Here is a 27,272-nt window from a genome sequence, read left to right on the forward strand (position 1 = left end):
TGGGGGTCCGTGTGTGGACTGGGACTGGTGTGCTGCCTATTTATGCAGGCAGACACTTTCACTTCCCCCATCCCCAGCTACTCTGTCCAGGCAAGTATAGGGATCTCCCTCCTTTTCCTTCCTGAAAGACAGATCCTGTCCTGGCAACCAGCCTCACTAGTATGCGGAAATGAAAACTTCACACAGCCATTCAGTCCCCCAAGCTGCCTGAGTCTACCTCCTCAATATTAGTTGAATCTGAGAGGCTCTCCTTTTTTTTAAAAATTAAAATTTTTTTTAAATTTTAATTTTTTTGGGCTGTGCCTGGTGGCATGCGGGAATCTTAGTTTCCTGACCAGCGATCGAACCTTCGCCCCCTGCAGTGGAAGCGTGGATTCTTATTAACCACTGGACCACCAGGGAAGTCCCTGAAAGGTCCTCCTTCTATCCCCAGCCACTGTCTTGGTGCAGGCCTTACCACCTCTCCTCTGGAACACTGTGATTGCCTCCTTGTTTCACTCAGGCTCCACACTCTCCTGTTCCTTCAAGCGGGCTGAGGACTGTTCCTAAAATACAAATCTGACTAATGAATTGTAAGAGTTCTTTGTACATTCTGGATAATAGACCCTTATCAAATATATGATTTGCAAATATTTCCTCCCATTCTGTGGGTTGTCTTTTCACTCTCTTTTAAAATTTTCATTGGAGTACAGCTGCTTTACAATGTTGTGTTATTTGCTACTGTACAGCAAAATGAATCAGCTATACATATACATATATCCCCTCTTTTTTGGATTTCCTTCCCATTTAGGTCACCACAGTGCATTAAGTAGAGTTCCCTGTGCTATACAGTACATTCTCATTAGTTGTCTATTTTGTACATAGTATCAATAGTGTATATGTGTCAATCCCAGTCTCCCAATTCCTCCCACCCACCTCCCTTTGCACCTTGGTATCCATACATTTGTTCTCTACGTTTCTATCTCTATTTCTGCTTTGCAAATAAGATCATCTATACCATTTTTCTAGGTTCCACATATATGTGTTAATATATGATATTTGTTTTTCTCTTTCTGACTTACTTCACTCTGTATGACACTCTCTGGGTACATCCACGTCTCTACAAATGACCCAATTTTGTTCCTTTTTAGGGCTGAGTAATATTCCATTGTATATATGTACCACCTCTTCTTTATTCATTCCTCCGTTGATGGACATTTAGGTTGCTTCCATATCCTGGCTATTGTAAATAGTGCAATGAACATTTGGGTGCATGTGTCTTTTTGAATTACGGTTTTCTCAGGGTATATGCCCAGTAGTGGGATTGCTGGGTCATATGGTAGTTCTATTTTTAGTTTTTTAAGGAACCTCCATACTGTTTTCCATAGTGGTTGTATCAGTTTACATTCCCACCAACAGTACATGAGGATTCCCTTTCCTCCACACCCTCTCCAGCATTTATCGTTTGTAGATTTTTTGATGATGGCCATTCTGACTCGTGTGAGGTGATACCTCATTGCAGTTTTGATTTGCATTTCCCTAATAATTAGCGATGTTGAGCATCTTTTCATGTGTTTGTTGGCCATCTATGGCCATCTATGGTTTGTATGCCTTCTTTGGAGAAATGTCTATTTAGGTCTTCTGCCCATTTTTGGATTGGGCTGTTTGTTTTTTTGATATTGAGCTGCATGAGCTGCTTGTATATTTTGGAGATTAATCCTTTGTCGGTTGCTTCATTTGCAAATATTTTCTCCTATTCTGAGGGTTGTCTTTTCGTCTTGTTTATGGTTCCCTTTGCTGTGCAAAAGCTTTTAAGTTTCATTAGATCCCATTTGTTTATTTTTGTTTTTATTTTCATTACTCTGGGAGGTGGGTCAAAAAAAATCTTGCTGTGATTTATGTCAGAGTGTTCTGCCTATGTTTTCCTCTAAGAGTTTTTTAGTGTCTGGCCTTACATTTAGGTCTTGAATGCATTTTGAGTTTATTTTTGTGTGTGGTGTTAGGGAGTGTTCTAATTTCATTCTTTTACATGTAGCTGTCCAATTTCCCCAGCACCACTTAATTGAAGAGTCTGTCTTTTCTACATTGTATATTTTTGCCTCCCTTGTCATAGACTAGGTGACTATAGGTGTGTGGGTTTATCTCTGGGCTTTCTATCCTGTTCCATTGATCTGTATTTCTGATTTTGTGCCAGTACCATACTATCTTGATTACTATAGCTTTGTAGTATTGTCTGAAGTCAGGGAGCCTGATTCCTCCAGCTCCACCTTTTTACTCTCTTGATAGTGTCCTGTGATGCACAAAATTTTAAAATTCAGTTTATCTATTTTTCTTCGGTTGTCTGTGTTTTTAGTGTCATATTTAAGAAACCATTGCCAAATCCAAGGCCATGAAGATTTCCCCTTATGTTTTTTCCCCCAGCTTTACTGAGGTATAATTGACAAAATTGTATATATTTAAAATATACAATGTGATGATTTGATATATGTATACATTGTGAAATAATTACCACAATAAAGTTAATTAACACCTCCATCACTTTACATAGCTATATCTTTTCCTTTTTTTTTGTAGTGAGAATGCTTGATATCTACTTTCTTAGCAAATTTCAAGTACACAATACAGTATTATTAACTACAATCACCATGCTGTACGTTCGATCCTCAGAACTTAATCATTTTATAACTGAAAGTTTGTACCCTTTGATAGACATCTCCCCATTTTCCCCACCCCCAGCCCCTGGCAACCACCATTCTACTCTCTATTTCTATGTGTTTGGACCTTTTTTTTTATTCCACATGTAAGTGATACCATACAGTATTTGTGTTTCTCTGACTTATTTCACTTAGCATAATGCCCTCCAGGTTCATCCATGTTGTCACAAATGGCAGGGTTTCCTTCTTTTTCTTATGGCTGCATAATATTCTATAGTGTGTATATATATATATATCTCACATCTTCTTTATCCATTCATCTATTATATTAACAGACACTTAGGTTATTTCCATATCTTGGCTCTTGTGAATAATGATGCAAGGAACAAGGGAGTATATCACTTTGAGGTAGTGATTTCATTTCCTTTGGATATATGCCCAGAAGTGGGATTGCTGGATCATATGGTATTTCTTTTTTAATTTTTTGAGGAACTTCCATACTGTTTTCCATTATGGCTGTACAAATATACATTCTCACCAACAATGCAAAAGTGTTCCCAGTTTCTCCACACCTTTTCCAGCGTTTCTTATCCCTTATCTTTTTGATAATAGCTATCCTAACAGGTGTGATGTGATATCTCTGTGGTATTGATTTGCATTTCCCTGATGATTATTGATGTTGAGCATCTTTTCATGTACCCATTTGCTGTTTGAATGTCTTCTTTGGAAAACTATCTATTCAGGTCATTTTCCCAGTTTTTAGTCAGATTTTTTTGTTTGTTTTGCTATTGAGTTGTAGGAGTTCCTTATATATTTTAGGTATTAACCCCTTATCAGATATATGGTTTGTAAATATTTTCTCCTATTTCCTCTGTCCCTAGGTTGCCTTTTCTTTTTGTTGATTGTTTCTTTTGCTGTGTAGAAACTTGCTTATTTATTTATTTATTTTAAAGAGCCAAGTCTTTAATTTGTTCATTTCTTGCATTTGAAGTACTTCTTGATGACATCCTTGACCTGAGAATCTTTGCCATAGTCCTTAACCACCACACAACTGCAACCAGCCGCTTGACAGGGTTTTCCCTCTCTGTCAGTTTTACAGAGTCCTACCCACTCCCCTAGTTCCTTGCTGTCATCAACCTTAATTAGGTTGATTTGATGTTTAGCATGGGGGACCTCCACCAACTTGACTTATACAGGCTCATCACAGTTGGATGCAGGCACCCAAAGATGGGCTTGGCACTGGTCTAACACTTTGCAGCTTTGCAAATTCCATGTGCTAGGCCATTGCGGATGAGGGTGATCTTCAGCACCTCTTGCAAAACAGTATTAACGTCCATTGCACCTCCAGCACCAGTGCCTTCCTCGGCCATGGTGGTGGGTAATGGGTGGAACTGAATCTTGAATGTACCCCAACCTCCACCTCTGAGTTACTCAGCGGAGGCAGGGAAAGAGTATACAGAAGCTTTTTAGTTTGATGTACTCCTACTTGTTTATTTCTGCCTTTGTTATCATATCCAAAAATATCATTGCCAAGACTGATGCCAAGGAGATTTTCTTCTGTGTTTTCTTCTAGGAGTTTTATGGTTTCAGGTCTTACATTTAAGTTTTTAATTTGAATTTTTGTGAGTGGTGTACAGTAGGGGTCCAGTATCAATCTTGTACATGTAACTATCCATTTTTTTCCAACACCATTTTTTTTCTTAATTTATTTAATTTATTTAATTTTTGGCTGAGTTGGGTCTTCATTGCTGTGCATGGGCTTTGTCTAGTTGCAGTGAACAGGGGCTGCTCTTTGTTGCAGTGCACAGGCTTCTCATTGCAGTGGCTTCTCTTGTTGCAGAGCATGGGCTCTAGGCATGTGGGCTTTAGTAGGTGTGGCATGCAGGCTCAGTAGTTGTGGCTCACGGGCTTAGTTGCTCCACAGCATGTAGAATCTTCCTGGACCAGGGATTGAACCCGTGTCCCCTGCATTGGCAGGCGGATTCCTAACCACTGCGCCACCAGGGAAGCCCCAACACCACTTTTTGAAAAGACTATCCTTTCCCCATTTTGTGCTCTTGATCCCCTTTCAAAGATTGGTTGACCGTATATGCATGGGTTTATTTCTGGGCTCTGTAATCTATTCCACTGGTCTATGTGTCTGTTTTCATGCCAGTACCATACTGTTTTGATTACTGTAGCTTAGTAATATAGTTTGAAATCAGGAAGCATGATGCCTCCAGCTTGGTTTTTCTTTTTTTTTTAAACTAATTAATTAATTAATGTTTATTTTTGGCTGCATTGGGTCTTTGTTGCTGTGTTTGGGCTTTCTCTGGTTGTGGTGAGTGGGGGCTACTCTTTGTTGCAGTGTGTGGGCTTCTCATTGCAGTGGCTTCTCTTGTTGCAGAGCATGGGCTCTAGGCGTGTGGGCTTCGGTAGTGTGGCATGTGGGCTCTGTAGTTGTGGCACGCGAGCTTTAGAGCACAGGCTCAGTAGTTGTGGCGCATGGGCTTGGTTGCTCCGTGGCATGTGGGATCTTCCTGGGCCAGGGCTTGAACCCATGTCCCCTGCATTGGCCGGCTGATTCTTAACCACTGCGCCACCAGGGAAGCCCCTTGACTTTTCTTTCTCAAAATTACTCTGGCTATTTGTGGTTTTACATGAATTTTAGAATTTTTTCTGTTTCTATGAAAAAATGCAATTGGAATTTTGATAGTGATTGCATTGAATTTGTAGATCACTTTGGGTAGTTATGGACATTTTAGCAATATTAATATGCCAATCCAAGAGCACAGGATATCCTTCCAGTTATTTGTGTCTTCAATTTCTTTCATCAGTGTCTTATAGTTTTCAGTGTATAGGTCTTTCACCTCCTTGGTTAAATTTATTCCTAAGTATTTTATTGTTATTGATGCTGTTGTAAATCGGATTGTTTCTTAATTTGTTTCCAGATAGTTTGCTGTTAGTGTATAGAAATGCAACTGATTTTTGTATGTTGATTTTGTATTCTGCAAATTTACTGAATTTGTTTCTTAGTTCTAACAGTTTTTTGGTGAAGTGTTTGGGATTTTATGTACATATATAAGTTTTCTTGCCTAATTGCTCTGGCTAAGACTTCTAGTCCTAAGTCAAATAGAAGTGGTGATAATAAACACTCGTCTTTTGTTCTTAATCATATGAGAAAAGCTTTCAGCTTTTCACATTTGAGTATGATGTTAGCTGAAGGCTTGTCATACATGGCTTTTACTATGTTGAAGTGCGTTCCTTCTATACCCACTTTATTGAGAGTTTTTATCATAAATGGGTGTTAAAACTTGTCAAATGCTTTTTCTTCATCTATTGAGATGATCATATGATTTTTATTCTTCAATTTGTTAATGTGGTGTATCACATTGATTGATTTGTGGATGTTGAACCATCCTCATATCACTGGAATAAATCTCACTTGATCGCCATGTATGACTCTTTTAATCTGCTGTTGACTTTGGTTTGCTAGTATTTTGTTGAGACTTTTTACATCCATGTTCATCAGGGATATTGACCTGTACTTTTATTTTCTTGTAGTGTCCTTGTCTGGCTTTGGTATCAGGGTAATGCTGCCCTCATAAAATGAGTTAGGGAATGTTTCCTCCTCTTCAATTTTTTGGAAGAGTTTGAGAAGGATTGATGCTAATTCTTCTTTAAATGTTTGGAAGAAAAAAAATATTTGGTAGAATTCACTAGTGAAGTCATCTGGTCCTGGGTTTTTCTTTGTTGGGATGTTTTCATTACTGATTGAATCTCCTTACTTGTTATAGATCTATTTAGATTTTCTATTTATTCTTGAGTAAGTTTGGATAATTTTTGTGTTTCTGGACTTTATCCATTTCATCTAGATTACCCAATTTGTTGATGTACAGTTGTTCATAGTATCCTCTCATAACACTTTTCATGTCTATGAAATTGTAGTAATGCTCCCAGTTTCATTTCTGATTTTACTAATTTGAATCTTCTTTCTTTTTCCTTAGTCAGTCTAACCTCAATTGTGTCAGTTTTGTCGACCTTGTCAAAGAACCATCTTTTTGTTTTGTTTATTTTTCTCTATTTTTTGTAGTCTCCATTTCATTTGTCTCTGCTTTAATCTGTATTAGTTCCTTCTTTCTGCTATTTTTGGGTTTGGTTTTATTGACTTTTTCTAATCTCTTAAAGTGTACAGTTAGGTTATTGATTTGAAATCTTTTTATTTATTTATTTATTTATTTATTTGGCTGCATTGGGTCTTAGTTGTGGCACACAGGGTCTTTGCTGAGGCGTGCGGGATCTTTTTGTTGCGGCTTGGGCTCTTCATTGCAGTGCGCAGGCTTCTCTCTAGTTGTGGTGTGTGGGTTTTCTCTCTCTGGTTGTGGTGTGCAGGGCACGTGGGCTCTGTAGTTATGGCACTTGGGGTCCAGAGCATGTGGGCTCTGTGGTTTGTGGCACATGGACTCTCTCATTGAGGTGCACAAGCTCAGTAGTTGTGGCACATGGGCTTAGTTGCCCTGTGGCATGTGGGATCTTAGTTTCCTGACCAGGGATTGAACCCGTGTCCCCTGCATTGTAAGGTGGATTCTTTACCACTGGACCACCAGGGAAGTCCCTGAAATCTTTTTAAAATGTAAACATTTACAGCTATAAATTTTCCTGTTAGCACTGCTTTCACTGGATCTCAAAAGTTTTGGTATATTATGTTTTTGTTTTCATTTGTCTCAGAGTATTTTCTAATTTGCCTTGTGATTTCTTCTTTGATGCATTGTTTGAGTGTGTTGTTCAATTTCCATATATTTCTGAATTTTTCACTTTTCCTTTTGTTACTGATATCTAGTTTTATTCTATTGTGATCAGAAAAGATACTCTGTATGATTTCAGTCTTAAAATTTTATTTAGACTTGTTTTGTGGCCTATCATATCGTCTGTCCTAGAGAACGTTCCATGGGAACTTCAGAAGAATACGTATTCTCCTGTTGTTGGGCAGAGTGTTTTTGGTGTGTATATCTATTAGGTCTAATTCATTTATAGTGTTGCTCAAGTTCTCTTATTTCCTTCTTGATCTTCTGTCTGGTTAGTCTATCCATTATTGAAAGTGAGATATTAAATTCTAAAACTATTATTGTAGAACTGTCAACTCTCCTCTTTGATTCTGTCAATTTTTGCTTTATATATTATGAGGCTTGGCTGTCAGTTGTTTATAATTATTGTATCTTGCTGTATCAAACAGTTTATCAATATACAATGTCCTTTTGATCCCTTATAACCTTTTTTGACAAAAAGTGTATTTTGTCTGACAGTAATATAGCTACCACAGCTCTCTTTTTGTCACTAGTTGCATGGGATATTGTTTTCCATCCTTTTACTTTAAAGCTCTGTATTTGTATCTCAAGTTAGTCTCTTGTAGACAGCATATAGATGGATCATGCTTTTTTTTTATCCATTCTGATAATCTCTGCCTTTTAATTAGAGAGTTGAACTCATTTACTTTATTTTTTCATGTTGTTTATTTTTTCTTCCAGTTTCATTGAGATATAATTGACATACAGCACTGTATAAGTTTAAGGTGTACAGCATAATGATTTGACTTACATACATCATGAAACAATTACCACAAATAGTTTACTGGATACCCATCATCTCATATAGATACAAAATTAAAGAAATAGAAAAAAATTTTTTTCTTTGTGATGAGGACTCTTAGGATTTACTCTTAACAACTTTCATATACAACATATAGTAGTGTTATGCAGTTATGTGATGTACAACATAATTAATATAACTGAAATTTTGTACCTTTTGAATACCCTCATCCAATCCCCCCTTCCCACACCCCCACCTCTGGTAACCACAAATCCAGTCTCTTTTTCTATGAGTTTGTTTTTGAATTACAACTGACCTACAACACTATGTTAGTTCCTGGTGCAGGAACTATTTCTATACATTTCAAAATGATCACCACAATAAGTCTAGATACCATCTGTCACCATACAAAATATTACATAATTATTGATTATATTGACACTGTACATTTCATACTCGTGACTCATTTATTTAAATCACTTATAAGGAAGGATTTATTTCTGTCAATTAGCTATTTGTTTTCTGTATGTCTTATATGATTTTGTTCCTCATTTCCTCCATTACTGCCTTTCTTTGTATTCAGTTGATTTTTTTAGTGTACCATTTTGATTCCCTTCTTTTTCCTTTTCTGTATATTTTTAAGTTATTTTCTTAGTAGTTAGCTTGGAGATTGAAATTAACATCTTAAACTTATAATCTAGTTTGAATAATACCAACTTTGTTCCAATAGTACAAACAAATAGTACTCTGCTCCTATACATCTTAGTTCTACCTCCTTTATATAGTTATTGTCACAGATTACATCTTTATATATTGTGTACCCATTAACATCAATTTATAGTTATTATTTATGCCTTTTAATTCTCAAAGGAAAAAAAGAGGAGTTATAAACCAAAAATATAATATACTATCTTTTATATTTACCTATGTGGTTACCTTTGCCAGAGGTCTTTATTTTTTTGTATTGCTTCAAGTTACCATTTATTGTCCTGTCCTTTCATCCTGAAGGATTCCCTTTAGCATTTCTCATAGGCAATTCTACTGGTAATGAACTTCCTGTACTTTTGTTTATCTGGAAATGTCTTAATTTTTCCTTAATTTTTGAAGGATGGTTTTTCCAGATACAGAATTCTTGTTTGATAGTTTTTTCTTTCAAGATTTTAAATATATCATCCCACTGCTATCTGGCCTCCATAGTTTCAGAGAAGAAATCAACTGTTAATATTACTGAGAATACCTTGTATGTAGTGAGTCACTTCTCTCTTCTGCTTTCAAAATTTCAAGATTATCTTTGGGTTTCAACAAATTGACTATAATGTGTTTTGGTATGGATCTCTTTGAGTTTATTCTGCTTAGAATTTTTTGAACTTTGTGAGTATGTATATTCATGCCTTCATCAGATTTGGGATGTTTTCAGCCATTATTTCTTCAAAAAATTTTTTTATGCTCTGTTCTCTCTCTCATGGGACTCCTGTGGTGAGTATGTTAGATGATATCCCATAGGTCTCTCAGACTTTGTTCGTTTTTCTTTATCTTTTTATCCTGCTCCTCAGACTCAATAACTTTAATTGCCTTATCTTCAAGTATGCTGATTCTTTCTTCTGCCTTCTCAAATTTGTTGTTGAACTCCCTCAGTGAATTTTTTCACTTTGGTTATTGTATTTTTGGCTCTAGAATTTAGTTGTTTGCCCATGGTTTCCTTCAGCTCTTTGAGCATATTTAAGACAGTTAATTTAAAGTCTTCATCTAATATGTCCAATGTGTGGGCTTCCTTAGGAATGATTTTTGTCAAATTCTTTTTTTTCCTGTGAATGGGTCATACTTCCCTGTTTCTTTGTATGCTTTGTTAATTTTTTGTTGAGAACTATACATTCTGAGTATTAAAATGTGGTGTCTTTGGAAATCTGATTCTTCCACTCCTTAGGGGTTTCAGATATTTACTTGTTGAGGGCTGTAGCTGTCCATTTTGACTTTTCCAAATAAGTTTTGCCAAATGTATTCTTTGTTGTGTGTGGTCCCTGAGGTTTCTGTTCTCTTACTTCTGTGGTCAGCCAATGACCTGATAAAGATTTCTCTCCCCCTCTCCCACAAAAGAGTTATGTCCCCTTAAATATTCTGATATATGCCACTGTGGAAGCTACTGCAGCCCAAGAGGGCTAAAACCAAGGCAAGCTTCTGCACCTATCTCTCCGGGAACCCCCAGACCAACCGAAATGTAAAACCCCCAATATTTGGAGGACAAGGTTCTCTGCCACCAGCCAGCCACTCCGGGAATGTGGGCTGCCGTCCCTACAGCATTGACTAGTAGCTAGTTCATGCATGACGTTCTCTTATGAAAGATCAACATCCTCTGCCTTCATCAAGCACTCCCCTGATTGTTATGTGCTCAGTTAGGTTCCAGAATTCTGAAATAGGTGATTCCAATTGCTCTTTTCAGCTCAGTGGTTGCTTCGGTGGAGGGACTGACCCTAGAGCTTTCTAGTCTGACATTTTTCATGCTGTCATTTCTGTATTTAATTTCTAACATTTTAAATCTTTTATCCATTTGGAATTTTTAAACACTTATTTATTTATTTATTTTTGGCTTCATTGGGTCTTTGTTGCTGTGCAGGCTTTCTTTAGTTGCAGCAAGCAGGGGCTACTCTTTGTTGTGGTGCATGGGCTTCTCATTGTGGTGGCTTCTTTTGTTGCAGAGCATGGGCTCTAGGTACACAGGCTTCAATAGTTGTGGCACGCGGGCTAAGTAGTTGTGGCTCGTGGGCTTTAGAGTGCAGGCTCAGTTGTTGTGGCGCACAGGCTTAGTTGCTCTGCAGCATGTGGGATCTTCCTGGACCAGGGCTTGAACCTGTGTCCCCTGCATTGGCAGGTGGATTCTTAACCACTGTGCCACCAGGGAAGCCCTCCATTTGGAATTTATGCTGGAGTGTAGTGTGTGAGGATTATCAGGTCCTGACTTAGAATCTATGTTTAAAACCAGTGTAGAACCTCAGAGTTGTGATCACCAGGTTAGGACTGGAAAATCCATCTGGTTCCCAGAGTGCTAAACCCAGTGTGCCCCTCGCCACCAGGCTTACCCCAGCTTTATGGAAATACGAGACCATAGGGAGATACAGAGAGGAGAGATTGGGAGGGATGCAGTCAGGACAGCATGGGCCAGGTACAAGATAGTGATAGAAAGATTGTGCCCATAATAGGGGTGTTGCTGTTGGGGAAGGTTGGGATGCAGAGGGGATGGGGATTGGAGATGGGGATATTGTTGGGATGGGGATGAGGATGTGGTATGGGCCTTCCCAAGGCCCACAGAACAGAGGGGCTGGAACCTGAGTGAATTTGAAGAGAGATCATTGAGATCTTGAGTCTGCGGTTTTACAACAGGCTGAGACCTTAAGCAGGGCAGGGAGTGCCCCAGTTGGCAAGTTGGCTGGCATTCCTGGAACAGGACCGGGAAAAAACAAGGAGATAAGATTTCTTGCGTCTTTTACCTGGTCTTCTGGCAAATCCTGGCATGAGAAAGCTTTTAATTCCCATCTCTAAAATCTCCCCTTCCACACCTGCCCTACCTTTTGTGGAAGTGGCTAAGTAAGTAGTGAGCAGCCTATCTCTGAAGAGTTCCCAGAGAGGTGGGATAGCATGGACTTGGGGGGACATGTCTATGATTCCAGAGTCATATCATATTAGATTGTTTACACTGTTTCCAAACTTGGCTGCACTTCAGAATCACTCAGGGAGCTTATTAAAAATACAGAATTAGAGGCACCACCCCAGACCATCTTAAACAGAATCTCAGAATAGGGCCAAAGGATCTGTATTTTTTACCAAGCTGTATATATTTATCTGTATTTTTACCAAGCTGTCCAGGTACTTCCAAGAATTTGGTAGGGTGGGGCTGGGAGAGCCACCTGGGCCTATTTGGCTCCCCATCCCAAATTCCAGATGGGCTCAGAGCCAGTGGAAGGGAACAAAGGTGGTCTGGGGGAAGAGGAAGCTGGGATGATGTACCCCCAATCTTCCTGAGGGGAGGACTTTCTGCCCTGGCACAGCTTGTGGAATGAGGGAGAACATGACAGGGAAGAGTTGGGGACTAAGATGTTTCCTCTTCTAAAATCTTAGGTTCCCTTTCTCTCCCAGGACATACTGCCCCATTCCCCTTGTTTATGCCATCATGAGGGCCTCTTGTTTGTTAGATGGTGTCCACAGCCGCTTTAGGTCCCATCCTCAACTGCCTTTCCTCAATTTGGGAAGCTCTTCCTAGGATCTACCCTAAGTCCCTACCTCTGAACTTGACCCTGTAGTGGTAGACCGGCCTCAGGGAGATGTTCCATACTGGAGGCATTGGGACCTCCTTACTTGCTCCTGGGGCTTAGAACCTAAGTTAGGGGCCCTAAAGGAAGGGAAGGAAAGAGTGGGGACTTTGCCGGAGGTAGAAACCTGGCTGGACATAAAGTCAGGGCTGGAAATAGCTACTCTCAGAGCAGGAGGATGACAGGAAATCCCTGCCATACACTAGGGTGCAGGTGTCTGAGCCTATGGGGTGGAGGTGGGGGCATGAGAGGGAGGCACCAAGAGAACCTGGAAGGAAGTGGAGCTTAGATGTAGATGCAGCCCCCAGGAAAGGACCTGTGATGGTGAGAGGAGTTGTTATCCTTCTCCTTATCTGGGGCCCCAGGTCTGTCATCCAGCCATTCCTCTGCCCTCGGTTGCTGGCTTGGGCTCATCTCACCTCACAGTCCCACCCGAACCTTAAGTTTGCTGTAGGGGTCTGGAGCTTGCAGCCCTGAACCAAGCCCCTCTCTTGTCCTCAGGCCAGCCTGGATGTAGACGGTAAGGAAGGGGACGCAGAGACTCGGATGGCTACACATCTGACCTGTGAGTATCCACCTAAGTGTTCCAGTCTGTTGGGTGAAGGCTTTGGCTTGGTGTGAACGCTCGAGAGAGCCTAGGTAGTGTTTGACAAGCTCTGCGGTGGCCGAGGTACAGAGGACTGCTACACCAGAGGTCCTGGTGCCGAGGGTGAGAGGTGAGGGAGGTGCACGTGGCTCACTTCAGCTTTACGTCTGCTGATGAGTGCAGAGTGAACACACCCTAACGCCAGATTGAGACCCTGGAGCCTGGGAGAGGAGGTGTGCTAATCCACCCCTACTCACCCCCAGTGTCGGCAGACCCACTACCTCTTTAGGACGGGCACCTGGGCCTGGCTCCGGGGTGGAGGTCCTAGGTGCGGGTGTTGCAGGAGTCTGGAATTGCCCACATTGGGAAGAGGCCACATTGCCTTCAGCTCCAGGCCCCAGGCCCATTTGTGCCTGCCTGGTGGGGCTTTCAGGGCAATAGATGCTCCCAGCTTGGCAGGCAGGAGCCGGGGAGGGGTATGGCAGGAATTTCAGCTCAGAAGCTGGGCTAGAACAGGGCTTGGGGTGAGCTGGGCCCCTGTACGCTTGTATGTGTAACAAGGGTCAAAGGGCCTGGGTGCCTTGGTGCTCCTGGGTTCCCAGCTGAGCACTGAGCCCACCAGGGACCGGCTGCCCTGATGACTGTGCAGCTGTTACTGAGGAAGCTACTGCTTCCTGGACTGCAGATGACCCATTACCTTCAGAAGTGTGTGATATTTGTGTGCCCAGCATAGTTGTAGACATTACTCAATGTGTGGCTACCTAGGGACAGGGTTAGAGTTAGGACTATGCTTGGAACAGCACTGACATAGTGGTTACGGATTGGAGGTAGGTAGTGGTAAGCATAGGGCTGGAATCACGGTGATGTTAAAGTAGGATTTGGAATTGCGTTTATGGTTCCTGTTGATAAGAGCTAGTGCATCTTGTAGATCTCACCTATAGTAGCTGGAGAATCTGCTTATCTACATGGTGAGAATTGAAAGGGTCTATAAAAGTCTGCTTTCTTCTCCAGCACTCTGAAGTGTGGGTGGAGTAGGGGTGTCCTATCTGAGTTGATCTGGCACCATTTCCCTGTTAAAAAAGAAATGACAGGCCCAAAATGGAGTCACTTATGCTAAAAGGAAGACTTAATACCTGACCTTATTGAAGTTACAGCCTTCTCCAAGAATGTAATCCAAACTGATCGGTGTGGGAATTTCTGGTCCGCACCAGTGAGGTAATCCTTTCCATCCCCCAAAGGAAGATGAGGTAACCTGGCACATAGATCTCCTTCATCCCCTATAGATAGATTACCTAACCCTGAAATAATCTGTTTTTGTTTTTGACTTCCTTGTCATACTCTTAAAAACCTCTCTTTTTCTATAGCCTTTTAGAGCTCCCCTCTACTTGCTAAACGGGATGCTGCCCAATTCATGAACTGTTCAGTAAAGCTAACTCGATGTTTAGGAAAAAAAAGGGCTAGTGCATCTTCGATTAGGATTGTGTTAGGGTTGGAGTAGGGTACTGTTTGAGTTTAAAATTGGGATCAAAATGGGTCAAGGAGATAAATGTTGTGTTGGGGGTCAGTTTTAAGCTTCTGAGATGGTCTGGAGAGGGACTTAACCTTATGCGTATTGTGTGATATTGATCTGGTTTAGATGAGAGGTTTTGGTCATTTTCTGGCCTTCTGCACTTGAGAGTTATAAATGGCCCTATGATCCCTGAAGCTGCGATCGACTAGAGGGAAGTAGGCATCTAGCTCCTGGGGAGAGGGAACATCGCAGTTTTCTATCCTGAACTTACCTGGCCATGTAAACATCTTTTGGGTAATACCCAGCAGCATTACCTTTATGAGGTACAGTTATTCTGAGGGTCTCACTTGAAGGATTGGTTTTAGAGTTGTTTGTGAATGGGGCTGGAGCTGAGGTTAGGGTTAGGGTTGAAAGGCATGGACTGCAGTTGAAGTTTGGGGTAGAGCGACACATGTGGTCATGCCCTGTATCAAGGGCTCCTTCCTGACGAGTCAGGAGCTGGTTCTTCACAGTTTCCTGAGGGGGATTTTGACAGAGTAGGTCTGTCTGGTTTACTCTTCCTTTAGGTTCTGTTTCTGCTGCATCGGAGAGACTGAGGGTCAGGAGCCTGCGGTAAACTGGGGACACTCCTGGGGGTAGGGATGGGAGTGTAGGTGAAGGACGGGGCTGCTGAAGAGGGCAGGGGACTGACTTGCTGACCGTGGCGTTCCTTTAAAAGCACACAGCCAAGTTGTTGAGACCAGGGGTGTGTGCGTGGATCCAAGACTGTCCTTATTAAAGGACAGGCAATGGGACAGAAATTACAAACCAGAGTTTCGAGGTGAATAAACAGACCTAGCCTGAGGTGGCCTATTGGTTGTATTGGGGAGAAAGGCTGGGAAGGATGGATTGGGAATGCATTTGTGTTTTGGGCCTGCAAGATGGGCTGTGTCTGTCTGCATGTGTGTGGTGCCAGAGTCTGCTGGGGCCTGTCTGACTCAGGGTATTCATGAGTCTATGTAGGTGTGTTTCCTGAACATGTCTCTGGGTACTCTGAGTTAGCTTCTGAGTGGCATTGTTGACTTTATGTCCTCCTGTGTATGTGTCTGTGTGGCTAGGTGTCTGTGCGCATGTGTCTTTGACTGTGTGTGAGACTCTGCTCTGGCCTCTCACTTTCCCCTAACTCTCTCCCCTGATGCGCCCCAGCTGCCAGCACTATTTACTGCAAGAGATTGGCTTCCTTTCCCTTCCCACTCTCTGGATTCCCATGTGTCCGGCTGCCTGCCCAGGGCCCTGCCCCTGAGGCCTCTGTGTGGGGCTTGACCTTGGGAATGCTACACTCTGGAAAGCCCCCGATATGCTCTTTGCCCGGCTGTGGACCCAGAGAAGTTACAGTGGAGGAGGGGGACAAGGCGGGAAAGGGGGGCAATTGGCAGCATGCACCCCTCCTTCTGGAAACAGAGCTCTCCTTCAGGCCCCCTCTTTCCTCCCCACGCTCTCATCCAGATCAAGTATTCAGGGTCCTGGCCTCACTGTCTGTGCGCATGGGAATGGACAGTCCTCCACAAGCCCCGTTAGGCATCTGGTCCTCTGCGTCCCCCAGCACCTTACAGGCCTGCCAGTGCTCATTCCTCACATCCCCACACACCCTCACGGCTGTCCTCCCTTATTTCCTGTCCCTGCCGTAGACACAGGAACCACTCTTGTCCTTCATTCTGTGACAGCCCAGGCCTGTGCCGTGGAGCAGGTGGGGCAGCAGGTTTGGGTGAATGGTGAGGAGCAGAGGCTCAGCCCCTCTCACAGGTGCAGGAAGCAGCAGCGCCTTGGGGTTTACTCCTGTGCGCATCCTGTGGTTGTTGCCCTCCCTGCGTGGGCTGCAGTGAGGAGGTACAGTAACAAAGCAGCCACGGTCCCTATTTGCTGGGACTTGGTGTTTAACAAGAGAAGTGATTTTGTGGAGAAGCCATTCTCCCGCACTGCAGGCACTCGGTTGCCTGAAATGCTCTCTGTAGAATTCTGAAATGCTCTCTGTAGAATTCTGAAATGCTCTCTGCAGAGCCCAGGAGAAGGGCTCCAGAAGGTCAGAGCCATTCGCCACGACAGTATGGTATCTCAGAGGGCAGAGGCGAGCTCCAAAGTTCCCAAGCAAGCATTGCTATATCCCTAGCATCTACCAGCAATTCTGGAGCAGTGAATACCTGATTTTGTGCCCTGCTGTGAGAGTTTTCATTCTGATTTTACTTCTTGAGCCAAGGGGGAGCTGGAAGGTGGGGCTTGTGCTAGGGTTATAGGATGGGATGAGCAAGGCTTCATCCTTCTACAACATCCTGCATGAATCATAGGCTCTGACTCTGTCTTCTCTCAGCTCTTGATTTTGCTGAGAACTGAGAATCCTGAAGGTCTTGGTTCCAGCTCATCTCTGTGCCCCTAGCCCTTTGTTGCAAAACTTGGTCAGCAGCATAAGCCAATGCCGGCACGTGGTAGGTGGGATACATGGGAAGGACCCGCTCCACCTAAGCCAGGATGTGTGCACATTAACCTCAGCTTCCCACGTGATGCTGCTGTGACCCTTCTGAGTCAATTCCCTTCATTCCGGGCCTCCCTCTCCTCTCCTTGCTCTGTGGCTCTCTGCCCAGCTCTCAGCAGGCATGGAGGATGTGCCTGCCACAGGACCCCCTATGATCTTTGGGGATGCTTTAGGAAAACACTGGAGGGTGTGGCTCAGCAGGCCTGGGCCTTATGCCTCCTCACCTTGGGGGGCCACAGCAGGGCCTGAGCTCCCATCTGTTAGGCACAGAATCACCCTTCAGAGGAGGGACACAGTCATGCTTCTTCGCATCCTGGCTTTTCTGCATCCTGCTAGCAGGACACATTGTGCTAAGTGCTGGGTCCTATCAGGGGAAGAGTCGTGCCCCACGTCCTGGTTTGACGGTATGTTGAGCCATCCTGGATTTCCTTAGGAATCAGTGAGGCAGGGGCATCCCACAGTCCCCCATACCACAGCACGAGGAAGCTACAGCACTTCCTGCCCTTCCTGCAGCTTTTGGCTCCTCTGTGGTAGGTCAGAAGGTGGAAATGCAGACGTGCCACCTTCTGAGAGAAATGAGGTGTCCAAAACAGAGGTCCCTGCCATCACTCAGGGCAGCCTCTTTGTCTTTCTGCTTCCCAGTTCTCTCCTCCTACCCTCAGACATCCCCAGTCTCTGGATGAACACTAGGATGCCACACCTGCCCTTTTTCTCAGTCTCAAGCCCCATCCTCTTCATGCTCTGTGCATCTAGAGCTTTTTCTGACATCTCTCCCCCTATATTCCAAGACCACCCTCTTCACACATGTGATCACCAACTTCAACTATTTTTTTTTTTGCCCACCTGCGCTCACATGCTGCTACTGACTTCTTAGGCCCTAAAAAACCTCTTGCCATGGTAACTTCCAGCATTCCTCTTCATCTCTGGCTTTGGCTCTCTGTATCAGCCCTCCCCCCAGCCACGATCCTTCCCAGTTCCTCATTCACCCCTTTAGGTATTTGCCCTGTTCTCTTTTTTTTTTTTTTTTTTTTTTTTGCACTACTCGGGCCTCTCGCTGCTGTGGCCTCTCCTGTTGTGGAGCACAGGCTCTGGACGCGCAGGCTCAGTGGCCATAGCTCACGGGCCCAGCCGCTCCACGGCATGTGGGATCCTCCTGGACCAGGGCACGAACCCGTGTCCCCTGCATTGGCAGGCGGACTCTCAACCACTGCGCCACCAGGGAAGCCCCTGCCCTGTTCTCTTAATTGTAGGGAAACCGTTCTTTTCATGATACACAAAGTCCCTCCTCATTACTGATTACTGATTTTAGCCAAGGCCAACCCCTGAACCTGGGGACTCACTCCTATTCTGTTACTTCTGCACCATGACATTGCTCTAGCAGTTCCCCCTTTCTCTCCTGCATCATCAGTTTATTCCTCTTGACTGGTTCTTTTCCATCAACATCCAACAAGCTATATCTCCTACCTTTAAAAAGCCCTCTTGGGGCTTCCCTGGTGGCACAGTGGTTGAGAGTCTGCCTGCCGATGCGGGGGACGTGGGTTCGTGCCCCGGTCCGGGAGGATCCCGCATGCCGCGGAGCGGCTGGGCCCTTGAGCCATGGCCGCTGGGTCTGTGCGTCCAGAGCCTGGGCTCCGCGACGGGGGAGGCCACAGCTGTGAGAGGCCCGCGTACCGCAAAAAAAAAAAAAAAAAGCCCTCTTGATTCTATCTCCTCATTTTTCTGCACCTCTGTGGAACAAAACTCCCTAAAGCAGTTGATTACACTTGCTATCACCAGTTGCTCTTCCTCTCTGTCTTGGATCCACTCCAGTTATGCCTTTGCCCCCGTCTCTGACCTTAGTCTAGTCTTCTCAAGGCTATGAATGATCTCTATGTTGTTAAATCTAATAATCAACTCTGAGTCCTCATCTTACTTGGCAGATTGGCAACTTTTCATGCAGCTGACCACTTTCTTCTTGAAACACGTTCCTCTCTTGGCTTCCAGTATGCCACACTCTCCTGGTTCTCCTCCTACCTCACTGGCTACTACTTCTCAGTCTCTGCTTATTGGTTCCCACTTTTTTCTCCAATTTCTTAATGTTGGGGTGTCCCAAAGCCTGGTCCTAGATCTGTTTTTCATTTGCAGTCATTGCCTTGGCGATCTTATCCAGTCTCATGGTTTTACATCTCCATTTATCTATCTATCTATCTTATTCTTATTCTCCTAATTCTTCTCCTCCCACTCCCCTCCCCCTCATTTTTCCCCTCCCCTCCCTCACCCCTTCCTCCATTTCTTCATCATCATCATCATCATCATGATGTAATCTATCTTTCTATCTAATCATCTATAGCCAGGACCTTCCCTGAGGACCATCAAGCTTCTTTGTTGAGAAAAGACTGTTGGAAGTACGGTCTCAGGCAGAAGCTGGGAGATTAGTCATGATAATACTGCAGTAATCATAGCAGCAGAGAGAGTGAGAAGTGGTCATGTTCTGAATTCATTTCATAAGGTAGAGACAACAGGATGGATTGGATGTGGATGGTTAGAAAAAAAATGTGAAGGATGACACCAGTGTTTTTGTTCAGAACTGGAAAGATGGAGTTGCTATTAACTGATGTTGTGAATACTGTGACTGGAGCATGTATGTGTAATTAGATGATGGTTGGAATAGGGAATCAGGAGTTCACTGTTCTATAGAGGTGAATTTTGGACATTCAAGTATTTATGTTGATTAGACAATTTGGGCAGGTGAGACTGTCTATCACATCAAATCATGAGCTCTGTGGTGTAAGTCCTGTGTCTTTGTTGTGTTTACTGTAGTACCTTGCATATAGTAAGTAAGCAAATATTTTAATTGAATATAAGACACATCTCAAGTTTTTTTTTTTTTTTTTTGCGGTACGCGGGCCTCTCACTGTTGTGGCCTCTCCCGTTGCGGAGCACAGGCTCTGGACGCGCAGGCTCAGTGGCCATGGCTCACGGGCCCAGCCGCTCTGCGGCATGTGGAATCCTCCCGGAACAGGGCACGAACTCGTGTCCCCTGCATCGGCAGGCGGACTCTCAACCACTGTGCCACCAGGGAAGCCCTCAAGGTTTTTTTTTTTTTTAAGTTTTTTTCTTCCAGTTTTTTTTCGGCCACGCCGAGCGGCTTGTGGGATCTTAGTTCCCTGACCAAGGATTGAACCTGTGCCCTGTGCAGTGCAAGTGCGGAGTCCTAACCACTGGACCACCAGGGAATTCCCCTTTCTTCCAGTTTTGAGATATAATTGACATTCGGCACTGTATAAGTTTAAGGTGTACAGCGTAATCAAGGTTCTTTTTATTGTGACCCTTCTGGGGTCCTTATCAGCTGAGTACCCCAGTAATCCTGTGGCAGTATTCCCTATTCCATAGCACTCATCATACGAATGTAATGATTTGTCTGCCTCCCCAGCCCTGACTTTGGATTCAAGTACTATTAAGGTATTATTATGCACCAGCCGCTATCCTAAGTCCTGGGGTTATAACACACTATTGTATTACTCAGGCAAGAGTGAGATACCTATGGATGAGAAACCTAACAAGCAGAGGCAGTAAACACAGGAGAAAGGGGGCAAAATTGAGATATATCGAGATTAGAACACAGTGACTGACTTCATGTTTGGGCTGAGCAAAAACATGGATTTATAGTTACACCAATCCCTGACATTGGGAAACAGATTTGTTGGGTGGGGGGCGAGTGTTCAGAAATTTTGAATTAATTTGCATTTCCTTTGGACAATAAGGCTCAACTCACTTCTTTTCATCACACGATGGACAACAGACTAAAACTCAGTTTATTCCTCTCCATGCTCTAAAAGCACTTGGGTATTGGGTTGGCTTCCTGGCTCAACTTCTTTTGAGTACATAGCAAACCAGCCTTTTCTCTTATCATACCTTCTTCAGGAACATGTCAGCTTCTTTTTAAAAAAAATATTTATTTATTTTGGCTATTCTGGATCTTAGTCGCAGCACACGGGATCTTCGTGGCAGTATGCGGGTTTCTTAGTTGTGGCATGCGGACTTCTTAGTTGCGGCATGCAGACTCTTACTTGCAGCATGCGGGATCTACTTCCCCAACCAGGGATTGAACCTGGGCCCCCTGCATTGGAAGCCTGGAGTCTTACCCACTGGACCACCAGGGAAGTCCCAGGAACATGTCAGCTTCTATCTCAGGGACACAGACCCCCATCTACATGGTCTTCCTCTCTGCTTCTGTCCCTGCCTACCCTTGGGGGTGGGGGAGAAGCCCCTCTCCATGTCCTACTGTGATCTTCATTCCAGGTGTCATTCATTCCATGCAGCTGTTAGGCAGTGGAAGTGGGATATAGGCAAGAGAGCTACAGCAGCCTCCTAGGTGAGTTCTCCAGAAAGATCTAATGAATAACCAACAGAGAGCAGAGAGGGGAGATTCTACCATTTGCTTTTGACGTTAGTCATATTAGCTACATGCTGTTGGTAAACAAAGCGCCTCCTCAAGGTTGGAAGACTGGCACTCCCCTCCAGATTGTGGGCATATATAGAAGTCATCAGTGAATTTTGCCTGTGGGATTCCTGGCCACTCCTTCTTGACAGTACTATCCTCATGTCCACATGGCTCCTCTGGGCCCAAGGTCGCCATAATAGAAGTCAAGCCTGACCTTTACCTTCAGTGTACCTTAGACAAGGGCCTTCCTTCTCTGCTCCAGTTCCTTTATCCACAGTCCGGGGAGGGGGTGTTGTTGTGTGGAGTGCGACCCAGCTTAAGTGTGAGTTAAAACTCCTTCCCTAGATAAAAAGGACATTTACCTCCCTTATGCCTTCCTTGAACACACCACAGTAGAGAGGAGGAGCAGACAGACATCTCTCTGCTTAGAGATATAGAGTATATTTTGGGTGGCACTCTGCCCACCTGTACATTAATGAAAATGACAGTAGCAGTCCTCTTCAAGGGATGCAGACGTTGAGGAGACTACAGAGTCTTTCGAATGCACTGGGTCTTCTTGAGCAGACCAATGTTTCCATCTGAGGTGAGAGGTGAGAGTGAGGGCGGGTCCCCTGGTTGGATGGCACAAGCCACTCGTGGACAGTGCCGAGGGCAGCGGCGGGGGATGCCCAGGACTGAGGCAGAGTGGAGTTGATGGGAGTGGGAGCGGTGCCGGAGCTTACTGTCTGGGGAATGGGGACCATCCAAGAAGGCCAGGCCCACCTGCTTCTCAGTAGGCAGAAATTGGGCCTTTGGGTCCCCTCTTGTCTCCTCTGTCTTAGTTCGCCCCTTGGGACTTTTGGCTGGAGCCAGTCTCTTTGCTACATTTTCTTTTCTTGTGTTAGCCACTTTCTCACATGGGGAGGACATGGATTCCTCATGCCCTTTGCCTTTGGTTTTGGGGTTAATACAGTGTAGAAAAGATTTCATCTTATTTCTCAAGCCAGATTCTGGAAGGCTGGGCCTCTTGTGAGTATAGCCTGGCATCATCTGCCCCTGCAAAACATGACCTTGTAAAGTTTGGCCCTGCAATGGCTTACCTGGAATGAGTTGGCCCAGGAAAGGCTGGCCCTATGATGCCTGGGGCACCACAGGCTGGACATTCTCAGGAACGCTTTCTGGTTTGAGGATGACATTGAGCTTGGCTTGACTGTCTTGCAGGTCATTCTTCTCAGAGTCTTTCCCCCCAGGGACTCCAGGAGTTATCTCTGGGAATTTAAGCTGAGGGTGATGCTGGGGACTGTGCTGGCAGGGAGAACCAAGGTGATAGCGATGTCTCTGTTGCCAGGGGCTGCAGGGTGTCCCGTTCAGAAGCATCCCTTCTGGCCTCTGGGCTTCAGCAGAGTGGCTTTTTTCTCTTGTGGAAGAGACTGCAAACCCGGCATCCCCTTCTCCGTGGTCCCCTGTCATTTTGGGTTTGCCTGGCTTCTCTCTCTTTTCTGCCAGTGTGGGGTCTTGGGCTGAGTCCTTGCTCTTGTCAGGGCTTTGGGGCTCCTCTAGGCTGGGGTTGTTCACACTGGCCTCCAGCTGAACACAAAGTGCCTGGGTCTCTGTCATGTCCCCACTGGGTTGTGAGATCTTGGAGGCCCAGTGGACAGAATCATGGGGTACTGCCCTGGACCTGGGTTGTTTCTGTTTCTGATGCACTGCCTTTAACTCAGTGGCCAGTTGTTGTTTGAGGTGGAGCCATTCTGGATCCAGGGCACGTGGCATATCTGGTGGGATGGGGAGCTCCTGGAGCAGTGTTTTTCCGTGGTTGTTTAGACTCCCAAGAGACTCCTGTGTCCATATGTTCTCTGGCATTGCTACAGTTTGTTCCCAGGGCTCCCTTGCCTTTAGGGGAATTCCCAGTTGTATCTCTAGGATCTTCTTTCTCAGATGGAAATTTAGTTTGGCCAAGGTGGGTTCCCCGAGTGAGTATGGCTTCGCAGGCTCTGACTGGCTTTCTAGAGGCACCATCTTGATTATTCCTTCCCTCTGCACTTCAGCCTGGAATTCACCTGCAATGTCTGCACAAGTCTCGTTGGCATCTTGAAAGCCTGGCCCAGGACTTAGACCCTGCTCTTCAGGTAAGGTCACCTGAGTCAGAGGTTCTCCTGGAAATTCGACAGGCCAGGCACATCTCTGTTTTCACAGCTTGGGAAGTGATTGCTGGGGCCATGGCCGTGAGAGAGCCACATGGTAAAGAGCAGGCATCCCTGACAAGAAGGCCAGATCCTGTGCCGTAAAGCTGTCTCCAGTGTCTCAGTGGCTCCCTCAGACAGGGCTTGGGGCAGCTTAGGGTGTTCAGTGTTAGCACCTGGTGAGGTTTGCTGCGGCTGCTCAAGGGCCGTCGGCATCCAGGGTGTAATTTTCTGTTGTTTGTCTGGATCATTTGCTGCCTGTAGTTCTAGGGGCTTGCTTTCTGGGGTGCAGGTAAAGGGAGCCACTTCCAGGACCCCAGGAATTCTGCACTCCCAGGAGCCACATACGCAGACAGGAACCTTGCCCTGGTGAATCTGCCCACGTTTGGAGTCGATGTAGCTCTGCAATATTGCCTTGGCCTGGTCAGACAAGTGCGGCATAGGGACTGACCCTGGGTCCTTGACGGCGGGGAATGGGTTGCCAACACCAGTGCCCTCTAGAGCTGTAGGGTGGGGGACGTCCACATTGTCTAGGGCTGTGCTGCTCCAGGAGAGAGTCTGCTCGTCAGCAGGGGACAGGAGCAAATGGATGGACTGCTGGATCTTCTGGGGCAGGCCCCGGCGATGGTGAATCAACTGTCACTGGAGGTGGAATTCCAGCAGCCTCCTGGCATGCTCTGGGAACAAGAGTAGTTCCCTTGTGAGGACTGAGATGGGCTGCCCTGGCCAGGAAGTTGTCACAGTCTCAGAAGACTGGGCTTTGTCACAGGGCTTATACTGCATGGGGCTCTGGGTGTGCTGATTTCTCTGGAAAACATCTGGCAAGCCCCACTGAAGCTGGAGCTGCCTCTGCAGCAGGTGCCACTCCAAGGCTTCACACTCATCCAGGGTCAGAAACGGGATATTGATCTGAGCTTGTTGGTGCTCAGTTGGAGCAATCCAATTTGGGGAAGATGGAGAAGAGGGTGGAGCTGACTGGAGTGGAGTTTTAGGCATCAGAAGGAGGAAGGAGAGCTCCTTGAAGAGAAAAGGATGCTTCAAGGGGGGCTTGGACATGCTCCCGTTCGTGGAGAGGCCTTGAGAACCCAAGAAAGTGTCAACCCGGGACTCACTGTGCAGAGAAGGGAGGCCACAGAATAGCTGGCTATATTTCGGCTGCACATGGCCCACTGAGTCGTTAGCCTGTTGCCCAGGCATTAGATAAAGGCCACTTAATTCTTTAAGGGCTGGAGAGGGCAAGGCTAGAGCCATATTGTCTGGGATTTGCTGGTAGTAGTGTCTTTGTTCTGGGTCCATAATGGACCACTTAGAAACCCAGAAGGCCTGGCTGGGCTGGCCGGCCATACGTGAACCCCAGTTCTGGTATGAAACGGTCCCAAATTTCTCAGTAGAGAACTGAGAAGTATCATTCTGGATGAAAGAGTCTGGTTGGTTACGTACAGGGTGGTAAAATAATGGCGGATCTGGTATAAGCTGCCTCAGGGACTCTTCCACACGTCTGGGGAGCCCCACCTCTGGAAGTGCATCAGTCCTTTTACATGTACCTCAAGAAGCCTCCGGACTTCAGTACTGAGGAATAACAGGTGGGCAGGGAGGACAGTGACCACATGTAAGGCCATAGCATGTGTCAGGGCTGTGACTTCTCGGTTCAGGGTCCGCAGAGAGACCTGAGAATTCAAGGGCTGCTGGCCTTGGTTCCCATAGACAAGGTTGGGGTTGCTCTGCATCATCTCCTGCAGGTTCACTGAAACCTTAGTTTCCTCAAACCTTGAAGAAAAACATAGTCTCTGGGCCCCTGGGCACCTCTGGTACTTGAAATCCCTGCCTTAGCTTGAGGTGTTCAGCACAGTAATCATGGATGCTAGCTGCACCTGTTGACTGGGCAGATGACTGGGTTAAGGATTTCTCCGACACTGTGAAGTTTGCAGATGGAAGTGAAAGGTCTTTGGAGAGTGGGGAACGATGCTCCAGTCTCTGCTCAGAAGACACTTTAGACGTGGACAAAATCTCTAGGTAAGAGCAGCCCTGTGACAGCCTCCTTGAAGTGGGGGAGATCAGGGTGTTCTCACCCACCACCACCTGCTGAATCTCCAGAGCCATGGCATCGCAGGTTTGGCAGCAGGAATCTGCACACAGGAGCTGCTGCACACTCCCTCCTGAGGAAGCCAGCCCCGGCTGGGAGGGAAACATGGCAACTGTTTGTTACTGATGGAGTGACATCTGCCTCTTCGCAAGTGTGTGGCCTGGAGATTGTGCCTGCCCTCCCCTAGTCCTGTAAACCCTGAGGCCTGCATCCGCTGGGTGTTTACTCATGTGCTTTTTTTTTTTTTTTTTTCCTCGGGAAATGCCATTTGGCAAGTTATGGTGGGCTGGGCTGAGGGCCTGGGGCTTACTGGGCGAGGTCTCAGACAACAGCTGGGAGCACAGGGCCTTGAGAGACTGGGAGGTGGGTGAGTTCCCTGCTGACCTGTGTTGAGAAGCTGAACTAGGAGAAGGAACCAGGTAGATGGGGGAGCCAATGGTTAGCTGATGGGGCAGCACCAGGAACATCACCAGGTAGAACCTGGAGTCATTCTCTTTTTGGGCTTAGGCCGCAGCCTGGTATTCAGTATTTCTAAACTGTAGAAAAGGAGATCCTTTTGGGAATTCTGTGTCCTGGGGATTAAAGGGTGTACACAACATCTCTTGAGAGTCCATCCCCATTCTCTAGAGATCTAGAGAAGAAGGGTATAATATATGACAAGCTCCTGTCTGAAGGCTGTCCCAGGAACTGGCCCCGCTGAAGACAGAACCAGAGGAGGTAATGTCAGCAGGGTCCAGGGGGCTGCCCTTGAAAGGGTGTAGCTGTAAAGAGAATATGAAAATTATTCACTCAATTATCCATCCTCCTGACTGTAAAACTTGTCTTGTGGCTGAGTGCAAACCCATGTAGAGTCTTTTATGAACTATGCACTAGTGAAATTCTGAATTCCAGGGCCACTGTGAGCCTAGCACAGAGCAGAACTAGGAAACTCCTCTCCTGAAATATCTGATCCCCCTCTGCCCTGGCAACGCTCTCAACCAGTGCTCCAGGCTCCACTGTCTGGCTCCCTCTCAGCCACTGTCCTTCTCCCCAACCCTGGCCCAGGCCAAGCACAGAAATGATCACAGACCAGGCTGGGAGTTGGGAGACTGCAAAGAGCAGGAGATCACCTTTTCATGACAGAGAGCAGCTCCCATGGCTTTTCAGCTTCTACCTGGGAAAGTCTCCTAGCTGAGAAACCAGGTGACAGTGTTACATGGAGCCTGAGTGGACCCAGGGACATCCTATAGGAAGCTGAAGGCCTCTGAATGAGAGGAGACTGCAAACCCCAACAGTTAGTGCTGTGAGGCACGTCTGTGTACCACTCAACCAGGTATGTGCTCTCCTGGACCTGCTCTCATTTGATCTTCACAACTACACTGTGAGTGAGGCAGGATCGGCAGATGCCCATTTCATGGTAACAAGACTGAAAGATGAAGTGACTTCCACAGGGAAGTGGAAACTAGTAAACATAGAACTAGTAAATGACACAATTAAGGACTTCTTCCCTGCTTCCTCACTCTT

At 45.4% G+C, this 27,272-nt stretch overlaps 1 protein-coding gene and 1 pseudogene across 2 annotated transcripts; both read right to left on the reverse strand.

The window, feature by feature from the left end:
* Positions 1–3,083: 3,083 nt before the first annotated feature.
* LOC309963759 (small ribosomal subunit protein eS12-like) lies at positions 3,084–4,003 on the reverse strand (annotated as a pseudogene). The gene has a single exon. The product of its transcript is annotated as a small ribosomal subunit protein eS12-like (transcript).
* A 19,625-nt stretch (positions 4,004–23,628) lies between these two features.
* LOC309963820 (putative protein SPATA31F2P) lies at positions 23,629–25,479 on the reverse strand (the record flags this gene model as incomplete). Its single annotated transcript, XM_082842352.1, is given in 5 exon segments — positions 23,629–23,729; positions 23,732–23,779; positions 23,782–24,325; positions 24,329–25,191; positions 25,194–25,479. Coding segments are annotated over 5 exon segments (1,779 nt in total). The 5' UTR covers positions 25,417–25,479.
* Between the last annotated feature and the right edge of the window lie 1,793 nt (positions 25,480–27,272).

The sequence above is a fragment of the Leucopleurus acutus genome (assembly GCF_964270905.1).
Source record: "Leucopleurus acutus genome assembly, chromosome: 7".
Lineage (NCBI taxonomy): Eukaryota > Metazoa > Chordata > Mammalia > Artiodactyla > Delphinidae > Leucopleurus > Leucopleurus acutus.